Raw genomic sequence first — 23367 nt, 5'->3', positions numbered from 1 at the left:
ACGCAAGTCTGAAAGCAACTGCAAAAATAACTCGCTCTAAAGCGGATAACATACATCCAGACCCAACAACGCTCAACAAGAAACTAAGATCTTCTAAAAAATTCCTCTTGAGTTTTCCTTGCGCCGTTATTCCTGTGATATTCAATAATCAATATTTGCAGGAGGATGTAGTGGAAGGTTCTGAGAAGATTTCTCGTCCATCTTCCAGTTAAACCCCGATTGATCCCAAGAGACCTCCCGCTCATGGACAGGCTCTAAGTTTTACGCAATCTTTCCTGTCTTAAAGCAGGATAGACAGTGGCGTAGGTTAAAAAATGCAGGTGGATGGTTTATCACTTCCGTCCCACCATAGAAAATACTCTTCCTCTCAGAGATTGGCACAATTACGGCAATACGCTTTAGCTGGGACGTCTGCTTTGCAGAATTTCGATTGTACTCGCAAACGATTGGAATGATTTGCATGTTGAATAGTGACGTTCCTTAGATTGAGGCTAACAGTTGTGATAGGCGGAAGATCACTTATTCCGTATGTAAACATCTCATGTTGGAAATATAATTGAGTCGCTTGCAAACAAATAATGCGAGATCCTTGGCTTTCCACGCTCTTCAAACAGTTGAGATGTTGAGACACACTGCTTTAGGCGACGAGAGTTGGCACAGAATACCTACGCTCGCTTGGTATTGCGGCTGTTTGCCAGAACCATAACGAAACTATACCCATCGTTATGCTTGCCCTTCCTTCTCTGGCCTAACTATTTGCTTGCCACTATTTTTTACAGTAACTTTGTTTAGTATAACGGTACACCCTGTAGATTTATTGACAGAAAAACGTAACCCTAAAAACAAGCCAGTATCAAGCGAACGGCGGAACGTTTTATTATTCATCGGCGCACAAAGAGAGCGTCGAGCGGGCACGAAATTCGAAAATAACAACGGGGAATGACGCAGTCGTTCCGTCGAGTTAGCTGTGGGGAAACATTCGCTAACGAGATATTCATTCAAGGTCGACGGCCGATCACTCGATTTAGTAGGCTAGCATTATAAAATACCCAGGGACTTACTAAAATCGGTTCTGCGATTCGTCTGTGGATTTTTCTGCAAATTTTACATTTCCTTGTAAAATGCAATCAGTTTTTCAAAGGGTTTTGATGGGGTGTTCCTATGAGTTGACAAACATTGGTTTCTAAATGATGATTGCGATTTATAATTTAAAGAAACGCCATATGCCAGTATTACACTACTTTTCCCCGATTAATTGGCCAATAAAGTGCGCCAAATATTGAACGCCATCTTCTCGACCGTCATCGACTTTACACCTGGATGTTGCTCTCCCAATAAATTGGGGCAATTTCAGCAAAAGCAACATACATTCCAATACTTTGATTCCGTTGACTTGGCAAATAAAAAACCTTTAGAATTCCCAGAAAATTTTTGCAATCCGGAATAGTTTCCAACATGCTCTCAGTCTGCAATAAATCGTACTATTTATTGATCGCAGCCCAATTCCACGATTTACATCATATCTGGTGGAGGAACTCACTCTCACCTCGCAGAAAGCATTTACTTGAGGTATCTGATAATGTATGAAGGGAAGCAGGTGATACTCGTATACAGGGTGTCCAAGATAAGGATACATTGATGCTCTCTTTTAATTATTGTATCAACTATGCATGACCCTGAATCCTCGACTGAATCTTTGAATAAATTGTTGAACAGTGGGTTGTTTCGGATGCGCTTTGAGATAGTTTTCTATCTAAATTTTCATACACATTCTGTTGATTATATACAAGACGCAATTAGTATAACTCCAGAGGCCATGCAATCTAGTGTTGAGCAAGGCAATCAGTGAGACCAAGACGAAGACATTCCTGGTGTTGCAAAAAAAGCAACACCAAGACCAGTCTCGCTCATCACTAGTGCAATCCCAAGCTCTTCCAAGTATTTCTCATCTAATAACTTAATCACGAGCACAGTAGCAACTTCAGTTAGTTATTGTTCTTCTTCTAGATAGACTGCGTCCTTCATTAGTCAAGTATGTGTTACTAATAAATCAAAAGCTCGACAACATTCATTCATCATAGAGCGAGGTATTCGTTTCCGTGCCACGTGACCGACTTCATCTATGACGACAGGTGCGAACGGAACTGAAACGAAACAAAAGCAAATCGCATATCCAATGAACGGACTAAATTTATGTGCTGTTTACGGGATGCACACGTGCCCCGGTGCATTCTGTTCGCAGCTCACTTGTTGCTCCCGGCGCCGACTGCTTGACAAAAAGACGACGTACATGGTCAGGGGGGCGCGTGCCTTGGGGGACAAAGGGGGCCCATCTCGGAGCCGGCACGTGCCACGTGGGACCGGCGTTTCTGTTTACGTTCAACTGTTTTTGTTCCCCCATCACCTAGGCGCAGCAATGCAACCTTTGCATCGAGCTCTGATTTGCTAAAAATTGCCGCCACCGAAGGAATCTGAATTGATGTTCATTTAATTGAGTCGTCGGCTACCGATTGGCCATTCTGTTAGGCGCCGACGGAGATGTTGTAATTGGGTTACTAAGTGGCGCCAGTGCAGTGGGAATGCAACTACATTAAATGCATGGTCTGTAGTAAATAAAGTGATTTCAATAGTAGTAGTTCATTCAATAAGTAACATGCAAATAGGCAGTTGGATAATGGGTGCTTGGAATCGTGGCTATAGGAAGCTACACATACGATATGAAGCTAAGAAAATGATGGAATTTACGTTTCCGTCCACTACAAGCTGATTGAATTTCTTAATACCATCTGTCAAATATCAACATCCACAAGCACTATTTAAGCTCTGTCATATAGGTAGTTATCTATACGCTCTGATCAGTTTGATGGTTGTCACTCCGAAAGTGAAGAAAAATGTAACTGTTATAACTAGGCGACTGCTAGTTTTCTTCAAAACTCAACTCAACTTCTAAACACACTCAAACCACAGCATAAATATTATATATTTTTATGCTGTGCTCAAACTGTGATTTGTAATGTCAGCGGAGTCAATCGTGTCGGTATTTGAGACAGCTGGCTGGCGCGACTTGACAGTTGAAAACTTGACAGTTTTTTTGACTGTTTGGCGCAGTACTCATAATTTGCAAGCTAAACCTAGCTGACGAAGGCTAATAAGCTCGTAGGTCCGAGACCTACGAGTGCTTGTTTGTGCTACAGCCAGAAACCTGTTCTTGATTCAAGTAATTTGCCAGGTTTGACAGTTTTGTAATTAAAACAAGTTGAGTGAAGGACCTTCTTTATGTGTCATCTTCTCGGACAAGGTTGGCTATCATCAAAGCTATTTTGATCTTTGGCAAGTACTGCAGTTCAAAATGGCTCACCGCAGCTACAGTTGTACTATTGTTTCTTCATTGTTCATGTAATATTGTTTCAAATTATTTAACCAGGAAATTCGTCTTCTTCCCTGTATCCTCCCCTCATCATGTGGCCACCTAGCATAGTGGCTTCTAGTCGACCACTAATGTATTTCTTTAACATCCAGGACTCCACCCCATAAAGTAAAACCGGAAAGATATAGCATCCCAATATTCCTGAGGTATAAATTAAGATTTCTCCTGCATAATACGTTCTTCATTTTGTTATTTATGGCTTTGGTTTGTCCAATTCTTGACTTAATGTGTGTATCCATTATCTTCATTGACAATTGTTCCTAAGTATCCATATGTTTTCCCGTTGTTGGGATAATTTTGGAATTGTCATAAATTTGGTCTTTTTCATATTTAAGGTAAGTCAAAGCTGCTCTAAGGTAAAGTCTCCTCGCTGCTCATCACTACTTAATCGAACAAGTTCTGTAGATCTTCTGGTGATTCGCCAATTCGGCGTGTGATTCTAATAATTTGTAGCGTTAACTATGTGTATAAAATTCGAAAGAGATGCTTGATTTCTTAAATAAAACCCTTACACATACACCTACAAACATATATTCATTCCAATCATCCCTATGTGTCGAATGATAATGCTGTTCATAAACTAGTGTTTAAGCAAAAAATCGCAGGCATTTGCTTGGTTTAAGTTTTCTCAAAATGTCGATATATACCATGATCTACAGTGTGACTCAGTAACAATGGTAAATACAGTAACTGAATATATTACATTATTATATTAAGTCAAATGGTGGAGATTGGCGCAACAAGCGTGAACATCCGAAAGTTGAAATACAGGGTGATTCAAAATTGGCGTCATTTCTTTTAAGGGGTAATAGAGGCTCCCTTGGGGAGTACGAGAAAAATATTGAAAATTTGTTTTCAAATTTTCTAGAACATATTAACAGTTGAAGATCGAATTTCAACTTTGTTATTAAACATTATTTTGAAATTGTTCCATGTTTAATTGGTAGCATATTGGAATACTTAAGCATTCAAAAAAAAAAATTACCAGACGCCAGACAACACCTCCAGAGGAATGACGCCAATTTTGAATCACCCTGTATACGCGTGGAAACTTTCGCGGCGTCTAAAAATTATGCATTTTTCCTTCTAGCCTTTTAGAGGTTACAAATTTCTCATAACGCCTTCAACGATAAAGACAGTTCTTGAGATGCTCGTTGAAAAAGGCACTAATGATTACTCAAATATTTCTAACCGTTTTTGGGGTATGCGCTCAGGAATGTTCGCGGGGACTTAAAATTATACGTTTTTCCTTCTAGCTTTTTAGAGGTTAGGAATTTTTCAGATCAAATGCAAATAAAAAGACAGTTCTTGAGATGCTTTTTGAAAAAGGGCGCAATGATTACGCTAATATTTCTAATCGTATCTGAGATAAACGCTCATTAAACACATGTTAGTACATAATAGCTTTTTCTATTATTTTGAAAATATAAAGGAAAAACTAACCCAAAAGCTACAAAATTTTAAGTTTCTACTCGTACCTACCCATATCTCCAGAGAAATCACGCCAATATTCAATCGCGCTTATACAAGATTTAGAACGATCAAGTACTTGAGCAGTCGAGGATATACGATTTACATGATTTTGTCTCTTTCGTAAAAATTAGTAAATGTTTTGTAACGTTCTCTAATTTTTCAGATGAGACTGATGATGATAGGTACTCTATTTCGTATAAAAATATATTTTTTTAAATCTAGAAAGCATTTTGTGTTACAAATTTTTAGTGTTCATGACTCTTAAAAAGTGTGCCTTAATCGCTCATGTGGTGATGTAATAGCTCTTAAAAATCTTTTTAATAATTGGTTATATTAATCAGATTTATCAGCGTTACGAATCATTCTTTATTCGTCCTCAATTTTGCAAATTTTGCTACCCGTCATTTTCTTAATATTTTTCGAATACGAATTTCGAAAGTTTATTATATTTTACACTAGTGGCAGAATCTAATAGTCATCGTGCACTTCCGAACTGAGAAAAAGTGAATGATAAAACTAGCGTGATACATTGACATGCATGTTTAATAGTATGTGGGCACCTTTACACTTTGCTATAAACTTGGGGTATAACTCTTCTCTTACCTATGGTATAACGTCATCCAACAACACAATTTTTAGACAAATTGTTCACTTCATAATATTTGGAGGGGTATTTTAAACATAAATATTGGGGCCAAAGTATAGTTTCTTCATGCTCGTGTAGCATTTCGTAAATTTAAATCGAATTTTCAACGGCAGAGACACGACAACTGAGCCGGTCTTGAGCAGACTTTCTTATTGGGCGCTATTAGTTACTGGGAAGATTTCATCTAACCGACAACTTACCTAAACTAACTTAAACCGCTTTCGAAACCAATAAAAAGTATACTAAACTTAATTTCACACCGAAAAACAAATGTGACATACCTTTCAGCCGTGTTCGAGTTGGAGACAGATGGCGTATTGACAGTTTTGCACAAACAACAAGTGAAATTAGGGCATAGTGTTTTATATTGCAATGGTGGACTTAAGCGTGAATTAGGTGAAAACAATTGTTCCTGGCGACAACGCTTAATAAGTACCCATGAGGTTTGAATTAAGTCCTATTTATTGGATTATTGGATATATTTATTATTTGCCATATTTATTTGTCTATATTTATTGCATCTTAAATTGACGTTATTTACTTTAACGTGCTCGCAATAACATAAAGTAACATTAGTGTGTTCTGCATGTGATTCAAAGAGCGCAAATAAACCAAACTCAAATTTAAAAAAAATACGAAATTTGGGTAATTTTCTACTTTAGCAGGGTTTTTGAGTTTTTACTCATTGAAAATCACTGTTCTTCTATGAGATAACAAAGAAACCATAATGTTAAGCTGTATTATATACAGTGACCCACCAGGAATCACTCGCGATCTATACATGGAAAACTATAATTAGAAGAAATTTGAAAATTGGACATTATACGGAAGTCTTTGAGAGCAAGAGTTCTAAAATATTTTCAAGATGGCCCCACTTTCGGTATAACTGGAAGTGGGGCTTGCTTATTTTAAATGGATCACCCTGTAGATTATTCTTTTTTTAAATTATACTCTAAATTTCAAATATATTTCATATATGTATAGTATCCTGTCTAACTGTTTTTGATATATTTGAACTTTTATTTCAAAAAGGACACTAGAATAATTATTAACTCGGATGTTAATTTTAGTTGCATTCTTGGTTTAAACGGACTTGCTTCAATATAATTTTGATAACTATTAATACAAAATGCTAAAGGCAAAGGTTTCAAATTAAATTGAGAAAACCCCCCAAAAATTAAATTTTTCAAATGGAAACCACCACTTTTTTAATAATTTAATCTCATGTGCTCTCTATTTCATCAATTTTTCTGCTCTACTCAGACAGTTACGCAATTTTCTTTCGTTATTTTAAATATTTATTTCTTTGAACCCTCGCAGTATCGGAAAGTATTTCGTCTGACTTTTCCTGTATACTTACCTGTCATTTGCCAAAATATTTTTGATGATTGAAAACTTCACCGTGTTACGTCGAGTATAAGGTAAGACCAAGAATCACGTCTTATTGACGTCTCTTGCAAACCAAAATGTCACAAGTACAAATCTCAAAACAATATGACGTGATAGTAATCTAATCTGACGTTGGGGTGCTGGACCAGGACTGATTTCGAGTCATCTAAATCTTTGTACTAAGTTAAATTATAGAGAATTAATTGGTTCAATCCTCTAACTTAGAAGCTGTAAGTTGATTATCTTTTAAAGTAGCCAGTCTTCACGATAACAATCAGTATAAACAGACAATCTATACAGACAAATATTACTCGCATCGAAGCGTTACCTGCATAGTCAAAAGTACTCGATTAAAGTGTCCAGCACTGAAGGTGTGTTTTTTAAATCCGATTTGAAACTATTGAATGGATGGCATATAAGTGTCGGTGGTTTGATTGAGGGCTTCTGAGATCGATTTTTATACAATAGCCACATAGATTAAAGCACATACTCAATTAATAGAGTTACATTTGCTTCATCCAAATTCAACCGGTTGGAAAATGTAGTGAATGAGGTTCTTTTTTGAATGGGTACTGTGTACGGACGCTAAATAAATGTTGGCTCTTTCACCATACTAAAATCAAATAGTTTTGGAATATTCATAGATAAGAAACGCTTGAAATATGTGAGTTCTAAAGGGAGTAAACAAAATAATGCCGGCCGGCAAGTTTGAAAACATTCTAAAATTGAACAGGCCGTAGTTCCGAAAGATTCGAACGAACGAGCATGGAAAATGTGAAGCCTAATCGATACGGGCATGCTGGACGGACGGGCAAATACCGGCATGGCCAACTGTGCGGTTGTTCCACTAGCAACGAAGTTAAAAATTTGGAGATTACTTTTCAAAGTTTCGACTAGTTTCTGCTACTAATGCGACTCGCTAAATATCGACGGCTATAACTGAAGAAACTTAAAATGTTTAAATATCTTGGTCTATTCTAGTTTTATTTAGGCGCTCTCAACATTTTCCACATCATTGTATAACAAAATATACCTTTTAGTGTTCATTCTCGAAATGTTTTATCAGTATTTTTAATTTACTTAATTTTATCTTAGATTTTCTATCATCCATCTATTAGAAGCGGTTTTAAGTACTCGTCATCAATGTATTTAGTGATTTTAATACGGTTCTTTAACCTTTATTGTATGTTAAATCAACTAAAGGCTTGCTTTCTGAGCCGTCCGGGCGTTGTACCTCCGGGTGTTTTTTCCTTTTAAAAACATTTTTGGACAATATAAAGCATAGAAATAATGAGTTTTTCACGTCCAACTTTAAATACTGGAAAATGTTTTGCCATTTTCACAGTTAGATCGAGCGTGATTTGTTACCTAAGGATACAAAATTTCTTAGAAATCGGCAGAATTAGGCAAAAATATAGCGTTTCAGGCAGGCAATTTTTTCTTATCTGAAAGTTAATAGTTTTGTATCTAAATGGTGTCAGTGTCAATATTCTTTTTTGTTTTTTTTTAATAGATTCTTAGTTACTACTACGAAAAACATTTTTGTTTGTGGTTTTTTTTAGATCAAGGAATCAAAATTTATTTTCTTAAAATATCGCTTTTGTCTTGGAAATATCTCGTTTAGAAAACTTCAAGATGTTAACAGAAAAACGGAATAAAATCCCTAATTTCTACACCCTGTAGCTCGAAAACGCAGTGTTTTTCGCATAATAATCTTGATGTCCTCTGCCACCCCTAAAAAGTTTGGTATATTCGTGTACATAACACTCTGTATAGAAGAGTTTTTTTATACAGAAGATGATCTGTTCAAACAAAATTTAATTTGATTTTTAGTGTGTTTATCGATAGCGTCAATATTTAATCAATTTTTTAACAATTTTTCAGCGAATCATCGTGTTTTCCTTCAAGAAGTATGAGGCAAAAGTGACTGAAGATTTTTAAGAGGCCCCTTGTATACGGTTTATCAAATAGGAAACCGGAAACGTCATAAATACAATTTCCCCAATAGTTTTTAGTTATTGATTATTCAATAAATGAATTTGAACTGCAATGGCGAGGCCCATTTTAAACATTTGATTCCTTTCTGCAATGACCAATTAATGAAATTGGTTGATAATCAAATAGCAAAAAAGAAAGCAGACAATAGATTGCTATGTTTCCTGGTGGTGACCCATCGACTTAAGAAAGAAACGTTGAAACGTTATTCTGCAAATCTAAACACTTGCAGCGTAAGTTAAGTAACTTCCAATTTTACGGTAAATATGTCTGGTCTAATTTTATAAATCTTATAGATTATTTATTGTAATATGAATTTTTCAATTTTTTTTTGTTCAGATGCGTCATTTGGGTTTTGCAAGTTAGTTTTTATTGGACCAAAATTTTATGATACCGTAACAATTGGACTGTTTTATTGCTCTTATATACACTGAGTATTTTATTTATTGATTGTAGGAGGTTATCGAACGATTAATTTTTCGATATACATATATTGAATTAAGGTATTAAAACTGTCATTATAACATTAGACATTAAGGTGACATTAAAGAGCTTTAGAACAATATAAACTTTCTGCCCAGAATTTAGTTTTTAGATTTACCAGTGGAGGCGGACGGTTTAAGTAAAATTTAATATTAAAAAGAAAACGTTTGATTTTTATTAAAATAAAACATATTTTTCAAAATTGAGTACAATTTAGAAGTAGCGAACAGGCATTCAGGCTATCTTTTTACAAAACATTGTTTTGAAGTAAAATCTGAAAATAACATTAATTAATCGCTTAGCTTAATCGAGTTTGAATTAATAACAGATTAATTTTATTACTACCAAATATCATCAAGACTTTGCTGTTCTCATATTTCATTACAATGTAGATTACTTCATTTGTACATTAAAATCGGTTCAATAAATTTATCGAGTTTTGAATTAGTCCTTATTTTTCACACCCTGTAGATAAAAAACTAAGCGTTTTATGAATATTCCACAATTAAGGAACTACTTAGGCCTGACAGCACTTGCACTAAAACACTTATTTACTTTATAAAGTAAACATTTTCTATTACTTGATTGAGCGCATGTCGATAAGTATACAGGATATTCCATAAATATGACCACTAACATTTAGGGGTGTTATTCAGCGCAAACACATTTCGCTTTATATCTTGTGACCGATAACGCAACATTTTTGTCATAAAAAGTGTGAAATTTGAATTGCTTTATCAAATGAGTAAATCTTTAGTTGCCATTTCTTGAAACTGGTATGTTTAGTGTTTAGGGGCGTGCTCACGGGGCATTGCTTCAAAAATGTTATTATTTTTATATGATTCGTAATGTTTTTTCCAAACTCCGAGCCTTCGCAAGTAAAGCAGCTAAGAATATATTTTTCCTGCAAATTAAGAATTTTTTAAGAAAATTTTGATTTGAAAAGATCAGAAAATCAACCATTCTGTTTTCAATATAAAACCGTCTACCATAAAATAAATTATTCCGTAGTTGGTAGACTTAGTTTTCAAGAATTAAAAAAATCTAGTTTTGGTAAAAACTTAGAAGTGGGAGTCAATAAGACGGGAGCACAGCTTGTATATTGATGCCAGTGGTTGAAATTTTGAACAATTATTCGCTTTTATTATTACATTATTAATTATTTAATACATTATTAAATTTTTTTACAAACTACAAATTTCAGCACTTTGTATATTGAAAACGCATTCTATTTACACATGTGTATATGTCCCCTACTAGGAAATTGTCAGCATATTAATGGAACACCCCCTATATATTTTTTTTATAATAATTCCTCATTAATTTCATTTGAACCATTTATTTATTCGAAAAATACGTTAAACCTCGATTGTATCCTTATGTAAATTTCAATCACTTTTTGCGGTATAAATATGAGCGGATATTGTACAGTTTTTAGTTATTCGGTTTAAACAATGAATATTTATCACAAAATTTTTAAATTTGACAGAAGAAATGAAGCATGCCATATTAAGATAGAGAAAAATAAATATTTGTAGTTGATATTACCGGGAGCTCATAATAGCATGTGTTCAAACTGAAAATTTTTAGGTTTTTTAATGGGGACACCCCGTATATAATCAGTTTTTTGGTACGAATATTTCCTTTTGCGATATTTGGCGTGTCAATAATGTTATGCGGAAAATGAAATGTAAATTTAATATAAAGTGCCATCTAGGGGCAAAGTGGAGAAGTAATTTTTATAAGAAAGTTATAGATCACTAAGCTGAAACTTTGTCAGAACAAAGTGAAAATCAGAATTTTCAAGTACCTAAAGAAAAGTTTTATGAGCTGTAACTCCTAAAATATTCAGATTTCAAACTGTTGTTTTGTACCGAATGTACCATTATTTTAGCATGTAAAATCACTCTTAAAAATTTCCTGACGATATTCGAACACCCTGTATATACTTTTTGTTTCTTGACTAAATTTACTTATAAAGTTTTTGGTAGATATAGATAGATTTATTTTTGAGCGAATGTCTTGCGTTTCTTAATTGAGCCAAATTATGTTGGTTCTTAAATAATGTATTATTATTTTTCATAGTTTTCAAGCTGCATATTTCTGTTGTCTTTTCTAAACTCGATTTATTCAGCGATTTCAATTTTTTGTTTGGTTTTATTCTATTTTTTACTCCGTTGTTGCTGTATTGTAAGTAAATGGTGGTTCTGGCCGTTTATTATATTTTTAATTTATTTTTATTTGTAAGAGATGTTATTCAATTTGACTCACATTGAATTAGACTTGAATTTAATGCATTGCTTTAATATATTTTTTATAAAGGAATAAAGTTACATTGATGTTTCAATCGACTACTATCTTTGCAAACTCAAAATACTATTTCTGCGATACCAAGTTGTACAGTTTTAACTGAAGAAAGCCCGAACTTTTCAAATTCTTTTAGAGAGATGTGGAACACACATTGCAGCTATGCCACTTATCAAATTTACGAAAAAAATTAAATATTTTATTTCCAAAAAAAAATTTAATTTTATAAGTGCCGCCGTTAAATTGACATCTGCACATGCGCGTTTCCTTTTTAGTTAGGATTGCCACTAATAAGGATTGTGCCTGCCGTTATTTGTGACTGATTATTTATAAGCTTGGCACAATTTAATCCGGTTTTGCTTCCGTTGATTCAGTGACACTCTCGTACATCCACGAGTTCTCAAACATATCAGTTCTCCTATAATACATAAATAAAATATATCCAAGATACACTTTTAAATAATTTATAAAAAAAACGGCAAAAAAATATTTGATTGGTAAACAGTGCACATTTCATAGGTTACAAATTAAAATTAAATCCCAACAAAGCCTGATCTCACCGGCTCCGGTTCCTATGAAACGGAAATACTTTCTGGTATTAATACAGTTACAGCCTGCAATTATTAGTGAACTGAAATCTCCCTATTCTCTCACTGAGGCGCTTTTCCTCCATGCTCAGCTTCATACTTTTAAATTCCGCCTCGTATTGTCCTATTTTTGGTTTTTTGAACCCTCGCGTTCAATCACTCTAGAAATGGGAACTCGTCGAACAGCCGTCGGGGCGGGCAGGTCGACTGAATGTTTGCCACCGGCTGCGATAACAGGATATAGAAATCTACAGGGGGTGACGACTAATATTGTCGGAAAGAACGCAACTAGAATAGCCAGGAACCTTAATTCGCAAAACTTTTGTTAGAGTCCCTGTTTAGACGCTATTAGAAACGTAGAAATTGAGTTAGTAATAAGAGCCTTTTATTAAAGTGTAAAATGTAAAACTTTATAAAGACATCGAATAGAAGGAACATATTTTCGAAATCGACTTACCATATATTTCATAACTAATTCCTTGAGAATAATTTTGCCATTTTATAAGGATCTAAACCGATTATGACGCTTTCGAAAGATAAAGTTTGTGTTTGCTTTCAGGAAAAAGCTTAACAACCAAGTTGGGTCTTGACTTAAACACAATAACACCGCATTCTATAGGATATATACAAAAAAACTGGATGCAAATAGTGCGTACTCGGTTTTGTAGTAGAATATATATTTTTTTTATAAAAAATAATTACTTGCAATTAAAACTAACTTACTTAAAAATGAATAGCGCTGGAATGTGGGCGAAATTTATATAAATTATAATCATTAGCCTTAGGGTTTAATTAAATTATACAAATTTTGCTTATTAGTGTAATTCCGCACTTTTTGAATAACCTCCTATAGTACTTTGATATCGTAGCGCCATCTTTTGAGCCGTAACAGTTCCGCCATGCATAAGCGGTATAGTTTTCTGCTATTCCTTTGAGATTTGCCAATATTGGAAAAAGTGCGACACAAACTGCCCACTACATAAAACCATGGGAGGAAAAGAGATACATCAAAACATCTGGGCGCCATCTGTGTTCAATAGTTTAATTCAGCAATTCCTTTGACATGTCCATTCAATCGGTAATGTCGCTTGTCATACAGTTTTTTCTGTTCGGTTCGCTATTCAGTAATGTGAAGTTACGGTGTTTAAGAAAAAATAATTATATTTCCTGTTAAATAATTGTTGTTTTTAGTACTGAGGTGAGTTTTTGTTACGTACAGGTATAGACTGAGGCAAAGCGTGCGCACTGCAAGTGGGTTTTTCATCGAATTTTGCCGGTTTTATTAACATTATTTCAGCCATAAGGGCCAGGTACGTGTAGGTCATGGTACTTTATGTCACAATATTATTTTGCCTATTTTATGGTACACACGTGGATTTTAAATGCAACCATCCGGGTCTGGATGATACCACTTTCTTATGGCACTTCTGGCTACAAGCGAATAGCTAAGATATGTATTCCTTATACATTTTTAGTGACTTTACAAATCCATCTATTGACATTTTGTCTTGCATATCTATCGCATATCATTGCCCTTTAAATTCGTTATTTCAACAGTTTCATGTAATCGTTCACGGTTTGTTTGTTAATCTGCTGCAATCGTGAAAGGTTTCAGTTATTTTATTTCCTTGTGCTTTATTTATGTTAACATAACCTTACATCAAGTACACTACACTTTCGTAGCCAGCGGCAATTCATTCAGTATTTTAAAAAATAATAGTTTATTGAGTTATTCTGCTCAGATCACTTTGCATTAAGTCTGATTAATGAGTAAAATAATTCACTGAAACTTGTTTTATGGCCATTCAAAAATTTTAATTGCAAATACTTACGGAAGCGCCAATTAATGTTACACCAAAAAGTGCTCTCTTGGTGTATTGCTTTAAAGTTAACCATTTTCGAGATTAATGCCTTTTTAGGAACAAAAACACACAATTCGTTAAATTGGCACGTTGAATTCGAAGGGAGTGCAAAAAGTAGCTGTTAATAGTTGAAATGTGGGTGCAACGGCTCAGTCGTGTAGTTCAAACGGTTCCCAACATATTCGCAAAAATTTACAAATAAATTAAATGATTTACCTAATATACATACCTCGAAAACGAAAACACGGAGAGAAAAATGGAAAAAGTGTTTCTTTATGATGAACTCACAGTTTTCCGATGCGATGCTTATTTAGGATCACCCTGTATACTTTAATGTGATATTTTAGAAACACAATCGATCAAGTTCTTTTGTTTGTTCTTTCTTCTAATATATTCTTATTCATGATTATTTGAAATATGATTCGTTTGTACATTATTTTTGTCATTGGTGGTTGTTCAGAATAATCAATTGTTTAAATGAAAATAGAACTTAAGCTTAGTCAATGAGCTGAGAAAACAACATTTTTGGCGCATAAACTTTGAACATAACGGAATTTTACAAAGATCAGAAAAATCTCGAAAAAGTCTTAATGGATGCAATACAAAAATGAAGGTAATTTCAGCTATCAAGTAAAAAGTTCTAGTAATTTTTGTCTTACAAGAATCAAGAAATTACCATTTGCCCAAAAGAGATGGACGCGGAAGCTTAATCTAAATCTTACGTAGGAACAAAATAGGAGCAAGTTTTTTAAAAATTGATCTTAACATTCTTCCGATATTAAAAAAAATATATATATTTTTAAAGAACTTTGACCATTTATAGATTAGAAACCAGACATTTTGTCTCAACAAAAGCTAAGTCAGACTTCGCACATTATTTTCTCTTGAGAGACTTGCTTTTTGAAGCAACGAATGTCTCAGTACTGTTTGCATAATAACTTGTAATGCAATTATGTATAATTCTTCTTAAGTAAAAAGCTCAACTTTCATTAAAAATGTTTAAAGTTTCACGTATTAATAAATACGCCAAAGCCTAAGCCGATTGAAATTATGTGCTGATCAATTTTTAATGGCAATAAAATATTTTTTTAAATGCAATCATATAGACATGGCCCTGGTAAAATAAAAATAACCTTTTTAAACTAATATCTCTGTCGTTGTTGACTGTCCAGGCTTAAAACATCTCATTCACAAATATCGAACATTTTCCCAGGCACACAAATTAATTTCTCCTTTTCAAGTAAGTTCGCAGGATTTCTATGCGCTAGAAAGAATCATTTTTCAAATCTATTCTATGCAACAAAGTTAAATTAAATTTAAAATCCTCGATATCATGTTAAACCTATCGTAAAACTTTAGGTACATAATCGTAAGTAAACTACGTAAATTAATATTTATTTTAGGTGCCATCATTAGATACTTTATCGTAGATCGATTATTTATTAGTAGTTTCATTATTGATATTTTTGTTTCTGCAATACTTAACCTTAGTGTTTGAATTCGAATTTATAATGAAAACTAGTGGAATCTCTGGAAATGAATCGCAAACCACTAATCCAAACCAATAGAAAGTGAAATACAGTTCGCTGCATTATCATAACAAAAATATACCACCGTCACGTTTGTGCCAAAAGTTTGCTTACTCACATCTCGGGAGTTTAAATTTAGATATTGTCAGTTTTAGATGAAAATAGCGTGTTGAAGTTATTGTTGCAATTCTTTTGTGTATAGTTAGTTCATATAGGCTTAATCCAGAGGTATAATGACCTAGGAATGAATTTAAATCTATTGGTAACTTGTAGAGCATCTTTAACTAGTTGGAGTTTTTGTTTTTATGTCGTGAGCTTACCGGTTTTACTGTTGTCTATTATTTTTGTCTTGGAGTTTTTTACCCTAACATTTATTGCAAATATTTGGTTTTAATAAGCCATTATCTGAAAAAAATATTAACTTTGCTTGAAAACTCTAATGCGCCAGATTTAGATGTTAAGTGTTTATTTCGATTTGTAAAAAAATCGAATATAGCGGTAACAAAAAGCCCATGTTGGGAAAAATTTAAAAAGCTAATACATGTATATGTGGGGTTGCTTAATTAAAAACTCATTCGCATATTAATTCGGTCATTTAACTAACATCTGTGTGTCGATATGCAAACTGATATGTTCATTGTTATACCTATAGATAGGTATCATAAATTTGAATTCTACATTTTTGATAACAGTGTACTGTAAGCGTTTGAAGAGTCACATTGTTTACAAATTATTTTTATGGGTTTTGGCGATGTTATAGTTAAAACTTTGGTACGTTCTCTCTCTTACTTAGATTAGAATTTGCTTTAGCTCAGACAAAAATATATGAATTGGTTGAATCAAATTAGGATTACCTATGTCCAATCTGAATAGGTTTTAGTAACACTGTTCGAGATTTGAATGCTATCATCTTATGAGCATCCAACGATATTTTTAAATGGGATTCTGATGAGGTCAAAGTTACAGATTACAAGGTTACATAAAACGGATCAAACAGATGAATAATAAGGAAATTAAACATGTCAGTTTTACTTTTAGTTATTAAGTACGTTATGTATAAAGAAAATTGTCAAAAAAGTAGGTTTCTCAAAAGTTTGAAGTTATTTGTTCATAGTTCTTCATGATCATGTATGTATGGTTTTTGGAGAAGTAGCCAAACAGTTCTTATCAGTTTTATTAAATTTCCTTGGGCCGATGATTAGGAAATTGGCATTTTCGTAATGCAGCTTATATCAATAGTAAGCAAATGTTGCAACATTTTGAAGTAATGCGTCAGTAACGAAACGAATTATTTGCTAATAAACGAATATTGAACAAGGTAAAATTACTAACTAATGATACATTAGAACTCACATGAAGTGATTATTCAGAGCGTTGTTTAATTAGACGAAGTTACTTTCTACTTTTGTTCAGGTAGTTTTTTCAAATATTTACTGCGTTGTTATTGTCTGTAAATGTTATATCATTAATTCAGAAATAAATGTTTGTTTCTTTTTCAGTGTTGCTGGAGCAGAGCTATGCACAATATAAATCCAGAAGGTCAATACATGAACGTAAATGGAGGGCATAATACAGAGAAGATTTGCATTTTGGATGCTGGTGCCCAATATGGGAAGGTAAGTGTATTTTCATCTGTTTACTTGAACATTTATCGGATTAATGTTCAAAAAAGATTGAGTTGCTTTACTCAATTTTCACATTGAAAGAAATTCTATAGCAAAGCGGCGAACAAAGTTTAAATAAATATATTATGGAATTTAAGTTCGAAATTGAACTTGCTTTTATCAGGTTTCAGTTCTCATTCGGTAGGTAAATATGCACGATTATTCTCTAGCGAGTATTTAACAATAGCTGCATTTTCTCATGTTGGTTGATTCTTTTGCTCTAATGAACATGAGAATTGAATATTGATTCCCACACAAAATCACTGCTTCAGAAAACACTAATAACTAGTTACTGAGGCCAACGGTTTTAATTATTTATGTTACCGATATTATAGCAATATTGTTAAGATGTCACTGTTCAAAGTTTAGCGCTATCTTAATAAAAAAATTTGATGGTAAAAGCAGGTATACACTTAAACTTTCAATAATTTTTATTTTCCAGGTTATCGATAGAAAAGTTAGAGAATTGAATGTCGAATCCGACATCTTGCCCCTGGACACGCCAGCTTTCTCCATCAAGGAAGCATCATATAGAGCGATTATCATTTCAGGCGGGCCAAGCTCTGTGTATGCGGAAGATGCACCCAGATACGATGCAGATATTTTTCGAATAGGAATTCCTGTTCTAGGTATAGCATACTTCCAATATAAAATCAATGCGTTTTTACGGCTTATTATTTTTTCTCAGGTATTTGCTACGGTATGCAGATGATGAACAAGGAGTTCGGTGGAACTGTAATGAGAAAAGAGAGTAGAGAAGATGGTCAGTTTCTAATAGAAATCAACACCAAGTGTTTGTTGTTCAAGTAAGTGAAAATCAATCATTGTTTATATATCACTTAGTTGGAGGCATAAGAAAGTAATGAAAGTCCCATCTGGTCACATTGCTGATACAATCCTCCTAAAGAAAATATTTCTGGAACAACTGGAGTTTGTTGAGATCATAGAACTCTAGCTACACCTGAAATGACACTTTAAAAATCAGTTATTTTCTTTTATGAAAGAAATTTCAACGGTTTTATTAAATTTGTTTTTCTTATTTATAGAGGATTAGACAAAGTTCAAGAAGTCCTATTGACCCATGGAGATTCAATAGAAAAAGTAGCAGACAGCTTTAAGCCAATAGCACAATCTCAGGCTTTCATAGCGGGAATTAGTAACGAAAAACTAAACCTTTTTGGGGTTCAATTTCATCCCGAAGTAAAAATTTATGCTACTGAAACTCGTTGCTAGAAGTAATACCTTGCACTTAATTCTAGGTCGATTTAACCGTTAATGGCAAAACAATGTTGAAGAATTTTCTCTTTGACATTTGTGCACTAACCGGGAACTTTACAATTCAAAATCGAGAGGAGCAATGTATCAAATATATAAAGGAAACAGTTGGTATGAATAAGGTAGTATTGATAATAACGAAACATTGAAACATTCTATGGAAATGTTTTATTAGGTCCTTCTGCTAGTTAGTGGCGGTGTAGACAGTACAGTTTGCGCAGCTCTTTTCCACAAAGCCCTAAGATCAGATCAGGTCATTGCGATTCACATTGACAATGGTTTTATGAGGAAACATGAGAGCGCCAAAGTACACGATTCGTTGCAGAAGTTAGGTCTCGACTTAAAGGTGATCAAAGCGGCAGCGACGTTCTCTGAAGGCAGCACAGTGGTTCCTATTGATAAAGACGGTTAGTATGTTTTAGTATGTAGGATGGTGACAAATCAATCTTGAATTCACACGCTCTTCTTGTCGTCATTAAGCAATTCAATATATTAACGGTGTCTATCGGGAAGTTACCTAATGGCTATTTCTGAAACCAACGAAGAAATCTTGACAATGAAGTAAGATTTGTAGGTATAAAAAAACATTAATCGTTTTCTATTTCACCTTTGAAATTTATTGCAGTAACATTATTCAAAGTGTTTTTGTTTTGTTTTCTACTGAAAAGCTTGATTTTTTCACATATGTCTTTGTACAGTCGTTTAGATCAAGGATTAATTGGTTATAATGCGTATGCTTGTTATGTTATAATGCGTATGCTTATGTTGAGATTCAAATCCTTGAATTGGGCCCATCGTCAAAAATTGAAAAAGATTGCTGACTGGTTTCCCTAAAATCTCCATGAATGTAATTTTTCCACAAGCACCCTGTTTTTATTCGATTGCTTGTGTTAAATTGTATATTTAAACATATACGTTGTTACAAATAACATTTTCTGTAGGTAATGCAAGAACACGCGTTACTAAAATGTTATGTAACACGGCGAATCCAGAGGAGAAACGAAAAATAATAGGAGATATTTTTGTTAAAATATCCGACGAAATAATCGCGGATCTAAAATTGAAGCCTGAAGAAGTGTTATTAGGACAAGGAACTTTGAGGTGATTATATTGAAACATGTGCTGTCCATATAGTGATTTTAATAAGGTTAAATCAAGCAACAATTTGGAGATTAAAAAGGGATTGTCTTGCAGGCCTGATTTGATAGAATCAGCGTCCTCACTTGTATCAGGAAAAGCGGACACAATCAAAACGCATCATAACGATTCCGGATTGATAAGAAAGTTAAGAGAAGAAGGCCGAGTTGTAGAACCTCTAAAAGACTTTCACAAAGATGAGGTATGTTTTGTTTAACTTTCCTTTATCAGATATATAAGATACATGTTATTTTTTTTATTCAGGTTAGGATAATAGGAAAAGACTTGGACTTACCTGCCGAGCTGGTCATGCGACATCCTTTCCCTGGCCCCGGTTTGGCCATTCGAATCTTATGCGCAGAGGAACCGTATATGGAGCGAGATTTTTCAGAAACTCAAGTACTTGTTAAAATTCTAGTCGAGTTTGATCAAATGCTTCAGAAGAAGCATGCGTTGCTCAATAGGGTGGAAGCTGTTACTACTGATGAGGAGCGGTAAGTCATTATGTATGGGCAATATTTTTGAATGATGCGTTGATGTTGATGAAAACTATTAAAAATACACAATACAATTCTATTTTTGTCCTGAAAATTAACCTGTATTTGTAAACCCGCTTGAAACATCGCTATCAACGTTTATTAATTTGAGCAAATTTCATTAATTTCTCCTTTATTGTTTTCATAGTAGGTTTAGCATTTATAAGAATACTTGTTGGTACAAAACCAAAAACATTTGAGTTCAGCAGGTCTCTTGCCTCGTTCTGATTTACCTACTAACTTAGCAGATCAAGATTAGTATTACGAGTGTAATGTTTACCTTGTCTAGATGGTAGTTCTTACCTGATATGTTTGACCTTTTCCTTACAGGCTCATGCTTAGACGAATATCATCCAAACAACGTCTTGCAGCCACATTGCTGCCAGTACGTACTGTAGGTGTTCAAGGAGATCGACGCACCTACTCGTATGCTGTAGGTGTATCCAGTGAACGAGAACCCGATTGGTCAGATATGTTATTTTTGGCTCGCTTGATGCCGCGTGTGTGCCGGAACGTCAACCGCGTGTGTTATGTATTTGGTGGTGTGGTTAAAGAACCTTTACCAGATGTCACACCTACTTACCTGACTAGCCATGTTTTAGCGACTTTAAGGCAGTGCGACGATGCAGCTATGGGGGTAAGTCAGCCTTCTACTAAGTTGTTATTTTGCAAATTTTCGACGTAAAAGTTATGCGGGAATAATGTACCATATATGTTTTTAGGTGTTACACAGTTCCGGACACATGGGCTCAGTGAGCCAAATGGCTGTGATCTTGATTCCTTTACATTTCGATCGCGACCAAGCGCTTCGAATACCATCGTGTCAGCGGTCGATAGTAATTCGTCCCTTCTGCACCCAAGATTTCATGACTGGTACGGCAGCGCTACCTGGCAGGGAGCTTCCAATTGAGGTAAGTTTACCAAATCACTATGATTTCTTGCTTTTCAATTAATTAAGCCTGATTGGTTATAGTACCAAGACCAAGTATTGTAGTGATTTGTACATAATGGGTTGAGCGAAATTTAAATTTAACCCTCCAGCGCTTTTAATTTTCATTTAACTCGTCGATTTATCACGTTGATAACATTTTTTTCGTGAAAGTTAAGTTTAGTTTCCTTCTTCTGAGAACAATCCAAACTAGATCGTAAATTCCAAAGTTGCTTTTATTTTATAAAAAAGCATTAACGGAGCGGTAAAATATTCTGCAATTTGCTTGTATAGACGCTACTGCTGAAGCAAAAATGTGTTTCTTCGTTGGCAATTAACGCCTAGTAAATGTGCTCGAAATACCTTCACCAGTTAATCCACAAATAATTATATTCTCACTCCACTCTCTACTTCCTTAACAAAACATTTTTTGAACATGTAATTTATATAAGAAACTATACAATATCTGAAGTTTTTGCTGTGGAAACTGGATCAGTGGTATATTTTTGTTTCTTAATAAGCATTTTTTCTGACAAAAAAGCATTGTTTTGTTATTTTAGCATCAGTAATAGCTCAACAATATTGATATATTAAACTTATTATTACAGATGTATACTAAACGATTATTGTTTTATTTAGGTGGTACAGAAAATGGTTCAAGAAGTAGAAAAAGTACCGGGCATTTCACGAGTTCTGTACGATTTAACCTCGAAGCCTCCTGGAACTACCGAATGGGAATGATGTAGCGTTTCAACATCCGTGTCGTGGTCAGCAACAAATTTGTATAAACTATTGATTCCTTACTTAATTATTGGCCACCTTCGACGAATTTGCCACGAAACTTATTGAAAATATATCCGATCTTTATTGGTGCATCACAGTGAAGTGTTTTGGGAATATGATCAAAACCAGGCTCTAAGTAATGAAGTGCAAGTTCAAATCCAACGTCATTTGAAGATCGATTGAGATATTTTATGAACCAATAGAGGTCGATATAATTGTGTTATCGTTTATTTCGTACGTACTAGGTAATTTAGCGGGGCTGTTTACATATTTTCTTTAGTATTTATTACTGTAACACGGTAACTCTTACTAGATGATTTCCTTTCTATTTCGCTGAAATTAATTTTTATTTCATACTCGACAAGATACTTTTTCCAACTCCGGCTGGATTACTTGAGCTATGACGAAAAAGGAATATATTTCATAAAAACTTGCACTGATATTTTTGAATAGCGCATCCCCAATGTCCGATTAATTAATTGAGTTATATATTTTGTTATAGAGTCATTAAATTAGTGGTATATGATTATTCTTGATATTTCGAGGATACTCCATTATATTTCGTTTTATCGTTTCATTTATATTCTTGTTATTTTCTTTTTTCCAGTGTTTTCCAGTGTAAATCATATTTACTCGGCTCAATCAAAAACTCAAATCGATTACATAATTTAATATTATTTTAACTTTTTCTATTATCACTCATCACTGCGGCATTACAAGTCTCATTACATTGTCAGTAGACAAAGCGGTCACAGTTGGTACGCTTAAAAAAGTTGTACACAGTTCAATTTTCGTGCCTATCAAAAGCGTCACGGTTTTTGAATTGCGTTTATGGGCACATCGTAAAAATGTGAACAAATTGTGCTACAATTTACATTATCCATTAAAAATAATATTTACACCTTAATATTGTTACGAAATTGTATCCTAATTTATACGAAGAAAATAATTATCAGTATATTCAACTACTTCAATTCAGTCAAAAGTCGTTTTCATTTTAATATCTTAAATAAGTACTTAGAGAAGTTTACTTGTCCTTATGTGCAACACTGTGTTAAACATTCATCAACAAAACTGATGATTTTTTCTTCAATTTTTTAAGATTTACAGAAAGAAAACCTAGTAAAGGAGCGGACGAAATTGTTAAAAATTATACTTCAAATTTCAATTGTAATAAAGCATTTTTTGTATGCCGTATTTATTGTTTTATGTTAAATAAATTCTGTTTAATACAGCACGAAGTTTATTTGACATTGAGTGTTGTTATTTCATAGTTAGCAATAATTTAAAACTTAAATGAAAGGTAAGTCTACCATCTACAATAGTTGGTAATTTGGTCAATATTT

General features: G+C 33.9%; 1 protein-coding gene and 1 long non-coding RNA gene across 9 annotated transcripts; both read left to right on the top strand.

The window, feature by feature from the left end:
- The first annotated feature begins 6980 nt into the window (after nucleotides 1-6980).
- On the top strand, nucleotides 6981-8985 carry LOC125503345. The gene is made up of 2 exons (XR_007280757.1): nucleotides 6981-7165; nucleotides 8820-8985. It is a non-coding gene; the product is annotated as an uncharacterized LOC125503345 (long non-coding RNA).
- A 4401-nt stretch (nucleotides 8986-13386) lies between these two features.
- LOC109538258 (GMP synthase [glutamine-hydrolyzing]) lies at nucleotides 13387-23272 on the top strand. 8 transcript variants are annotated; one of them, XM_019905411.2, is made up of 13 exons: nucleotides 13387-13505; nucleotides 17198-17314; nucleotides 17805-17991; nucleotides 18051-18168; nucleotides 18409-18562; nucleotides 18622-18759; nucleotides 18813-19044; nucleotides 19579-19738; nucleotides 19832-19976; nucleotides 20039-20268; nucleotides 20641-20947; nucleotides 21033-21221; nucleotides 21878-23272. In XM_019905411.2, the coding sequence occupies exons 2-13, from the start codon at nucleotides 17216-17218 to the stop codon at nucleotides 21977-21979; spliced, it is 2061 nt and encodes a 686-aa protein (XP_019760970.1). In that variant the 5' UTR covers nucleotides 13387-13505; nucleotides 17198-17215; the 3' UTR covers nucleotides 21980-23272. The 8 variants fall into 8 exon arrangements, with proteins under 8 accessions (XP_019760970.1, XP_019760973.1, XP_019760969.1 ...); XM_019905414.2 differs by having other exon boundaries at nucleotides 13387-13617; XM_019905410.2 differs by lacking the exon at nucleotides 13387-13505 and adding an exon at nucleotides 15827-15926.
- Nucleotides 23273-23367: the final 95 nt, after the last annotated feature.

This window comes from Dendroctonus ponderosae, unplaced genomic scaffold (genome assembly GCF_020466585.1).
Source record: "Dendroctonus ponderosae isolate FM_Combo_2020 unplaced genomic scaffold, Dpon_F_20191213v2 Dpon_F_20191213_2, whole genome shotgun sequence".
Classification (NCBI taxonomy): Eukaryota; Metazoa; Arthropoda; class Insecta; order Coleoptera; family Curculionidae; genus Dendroctonus; species Dendroctonus ponderosae.
The sequence above is the reverse complement of the archived record's forward strand: the minus strand, read 5'-3'. Positions and strand labels throughout refer to the sequence as shown.

What these genes read in the sequence shown, in the direction of transcription:
- LOC109538258 (XM_019905407.2), top strand. Translation starts at nt 16,437, where the DNA reads ATGGGTTTTGGCGATGTTATAGTTAAAACTTTG. An exon ending in ACCAAGTGTTTGTTGTTCAA is followed by an intron (nt 18,169 to 18,408) that starts GTAAGTGAAAAT and finishes TCTTATTTATAG; the next exon opens with AGGATTAGACAAAGTTCAAG. An exon ending in TTAGGACAAGGAACTTTGAG is followed by an intron (nt 19,739 to 19,831) that starts GTGATTATATTG and finishes ATTGTCTTGCAG; the next exon opens with GCCTGATTTGATAGAATCAG.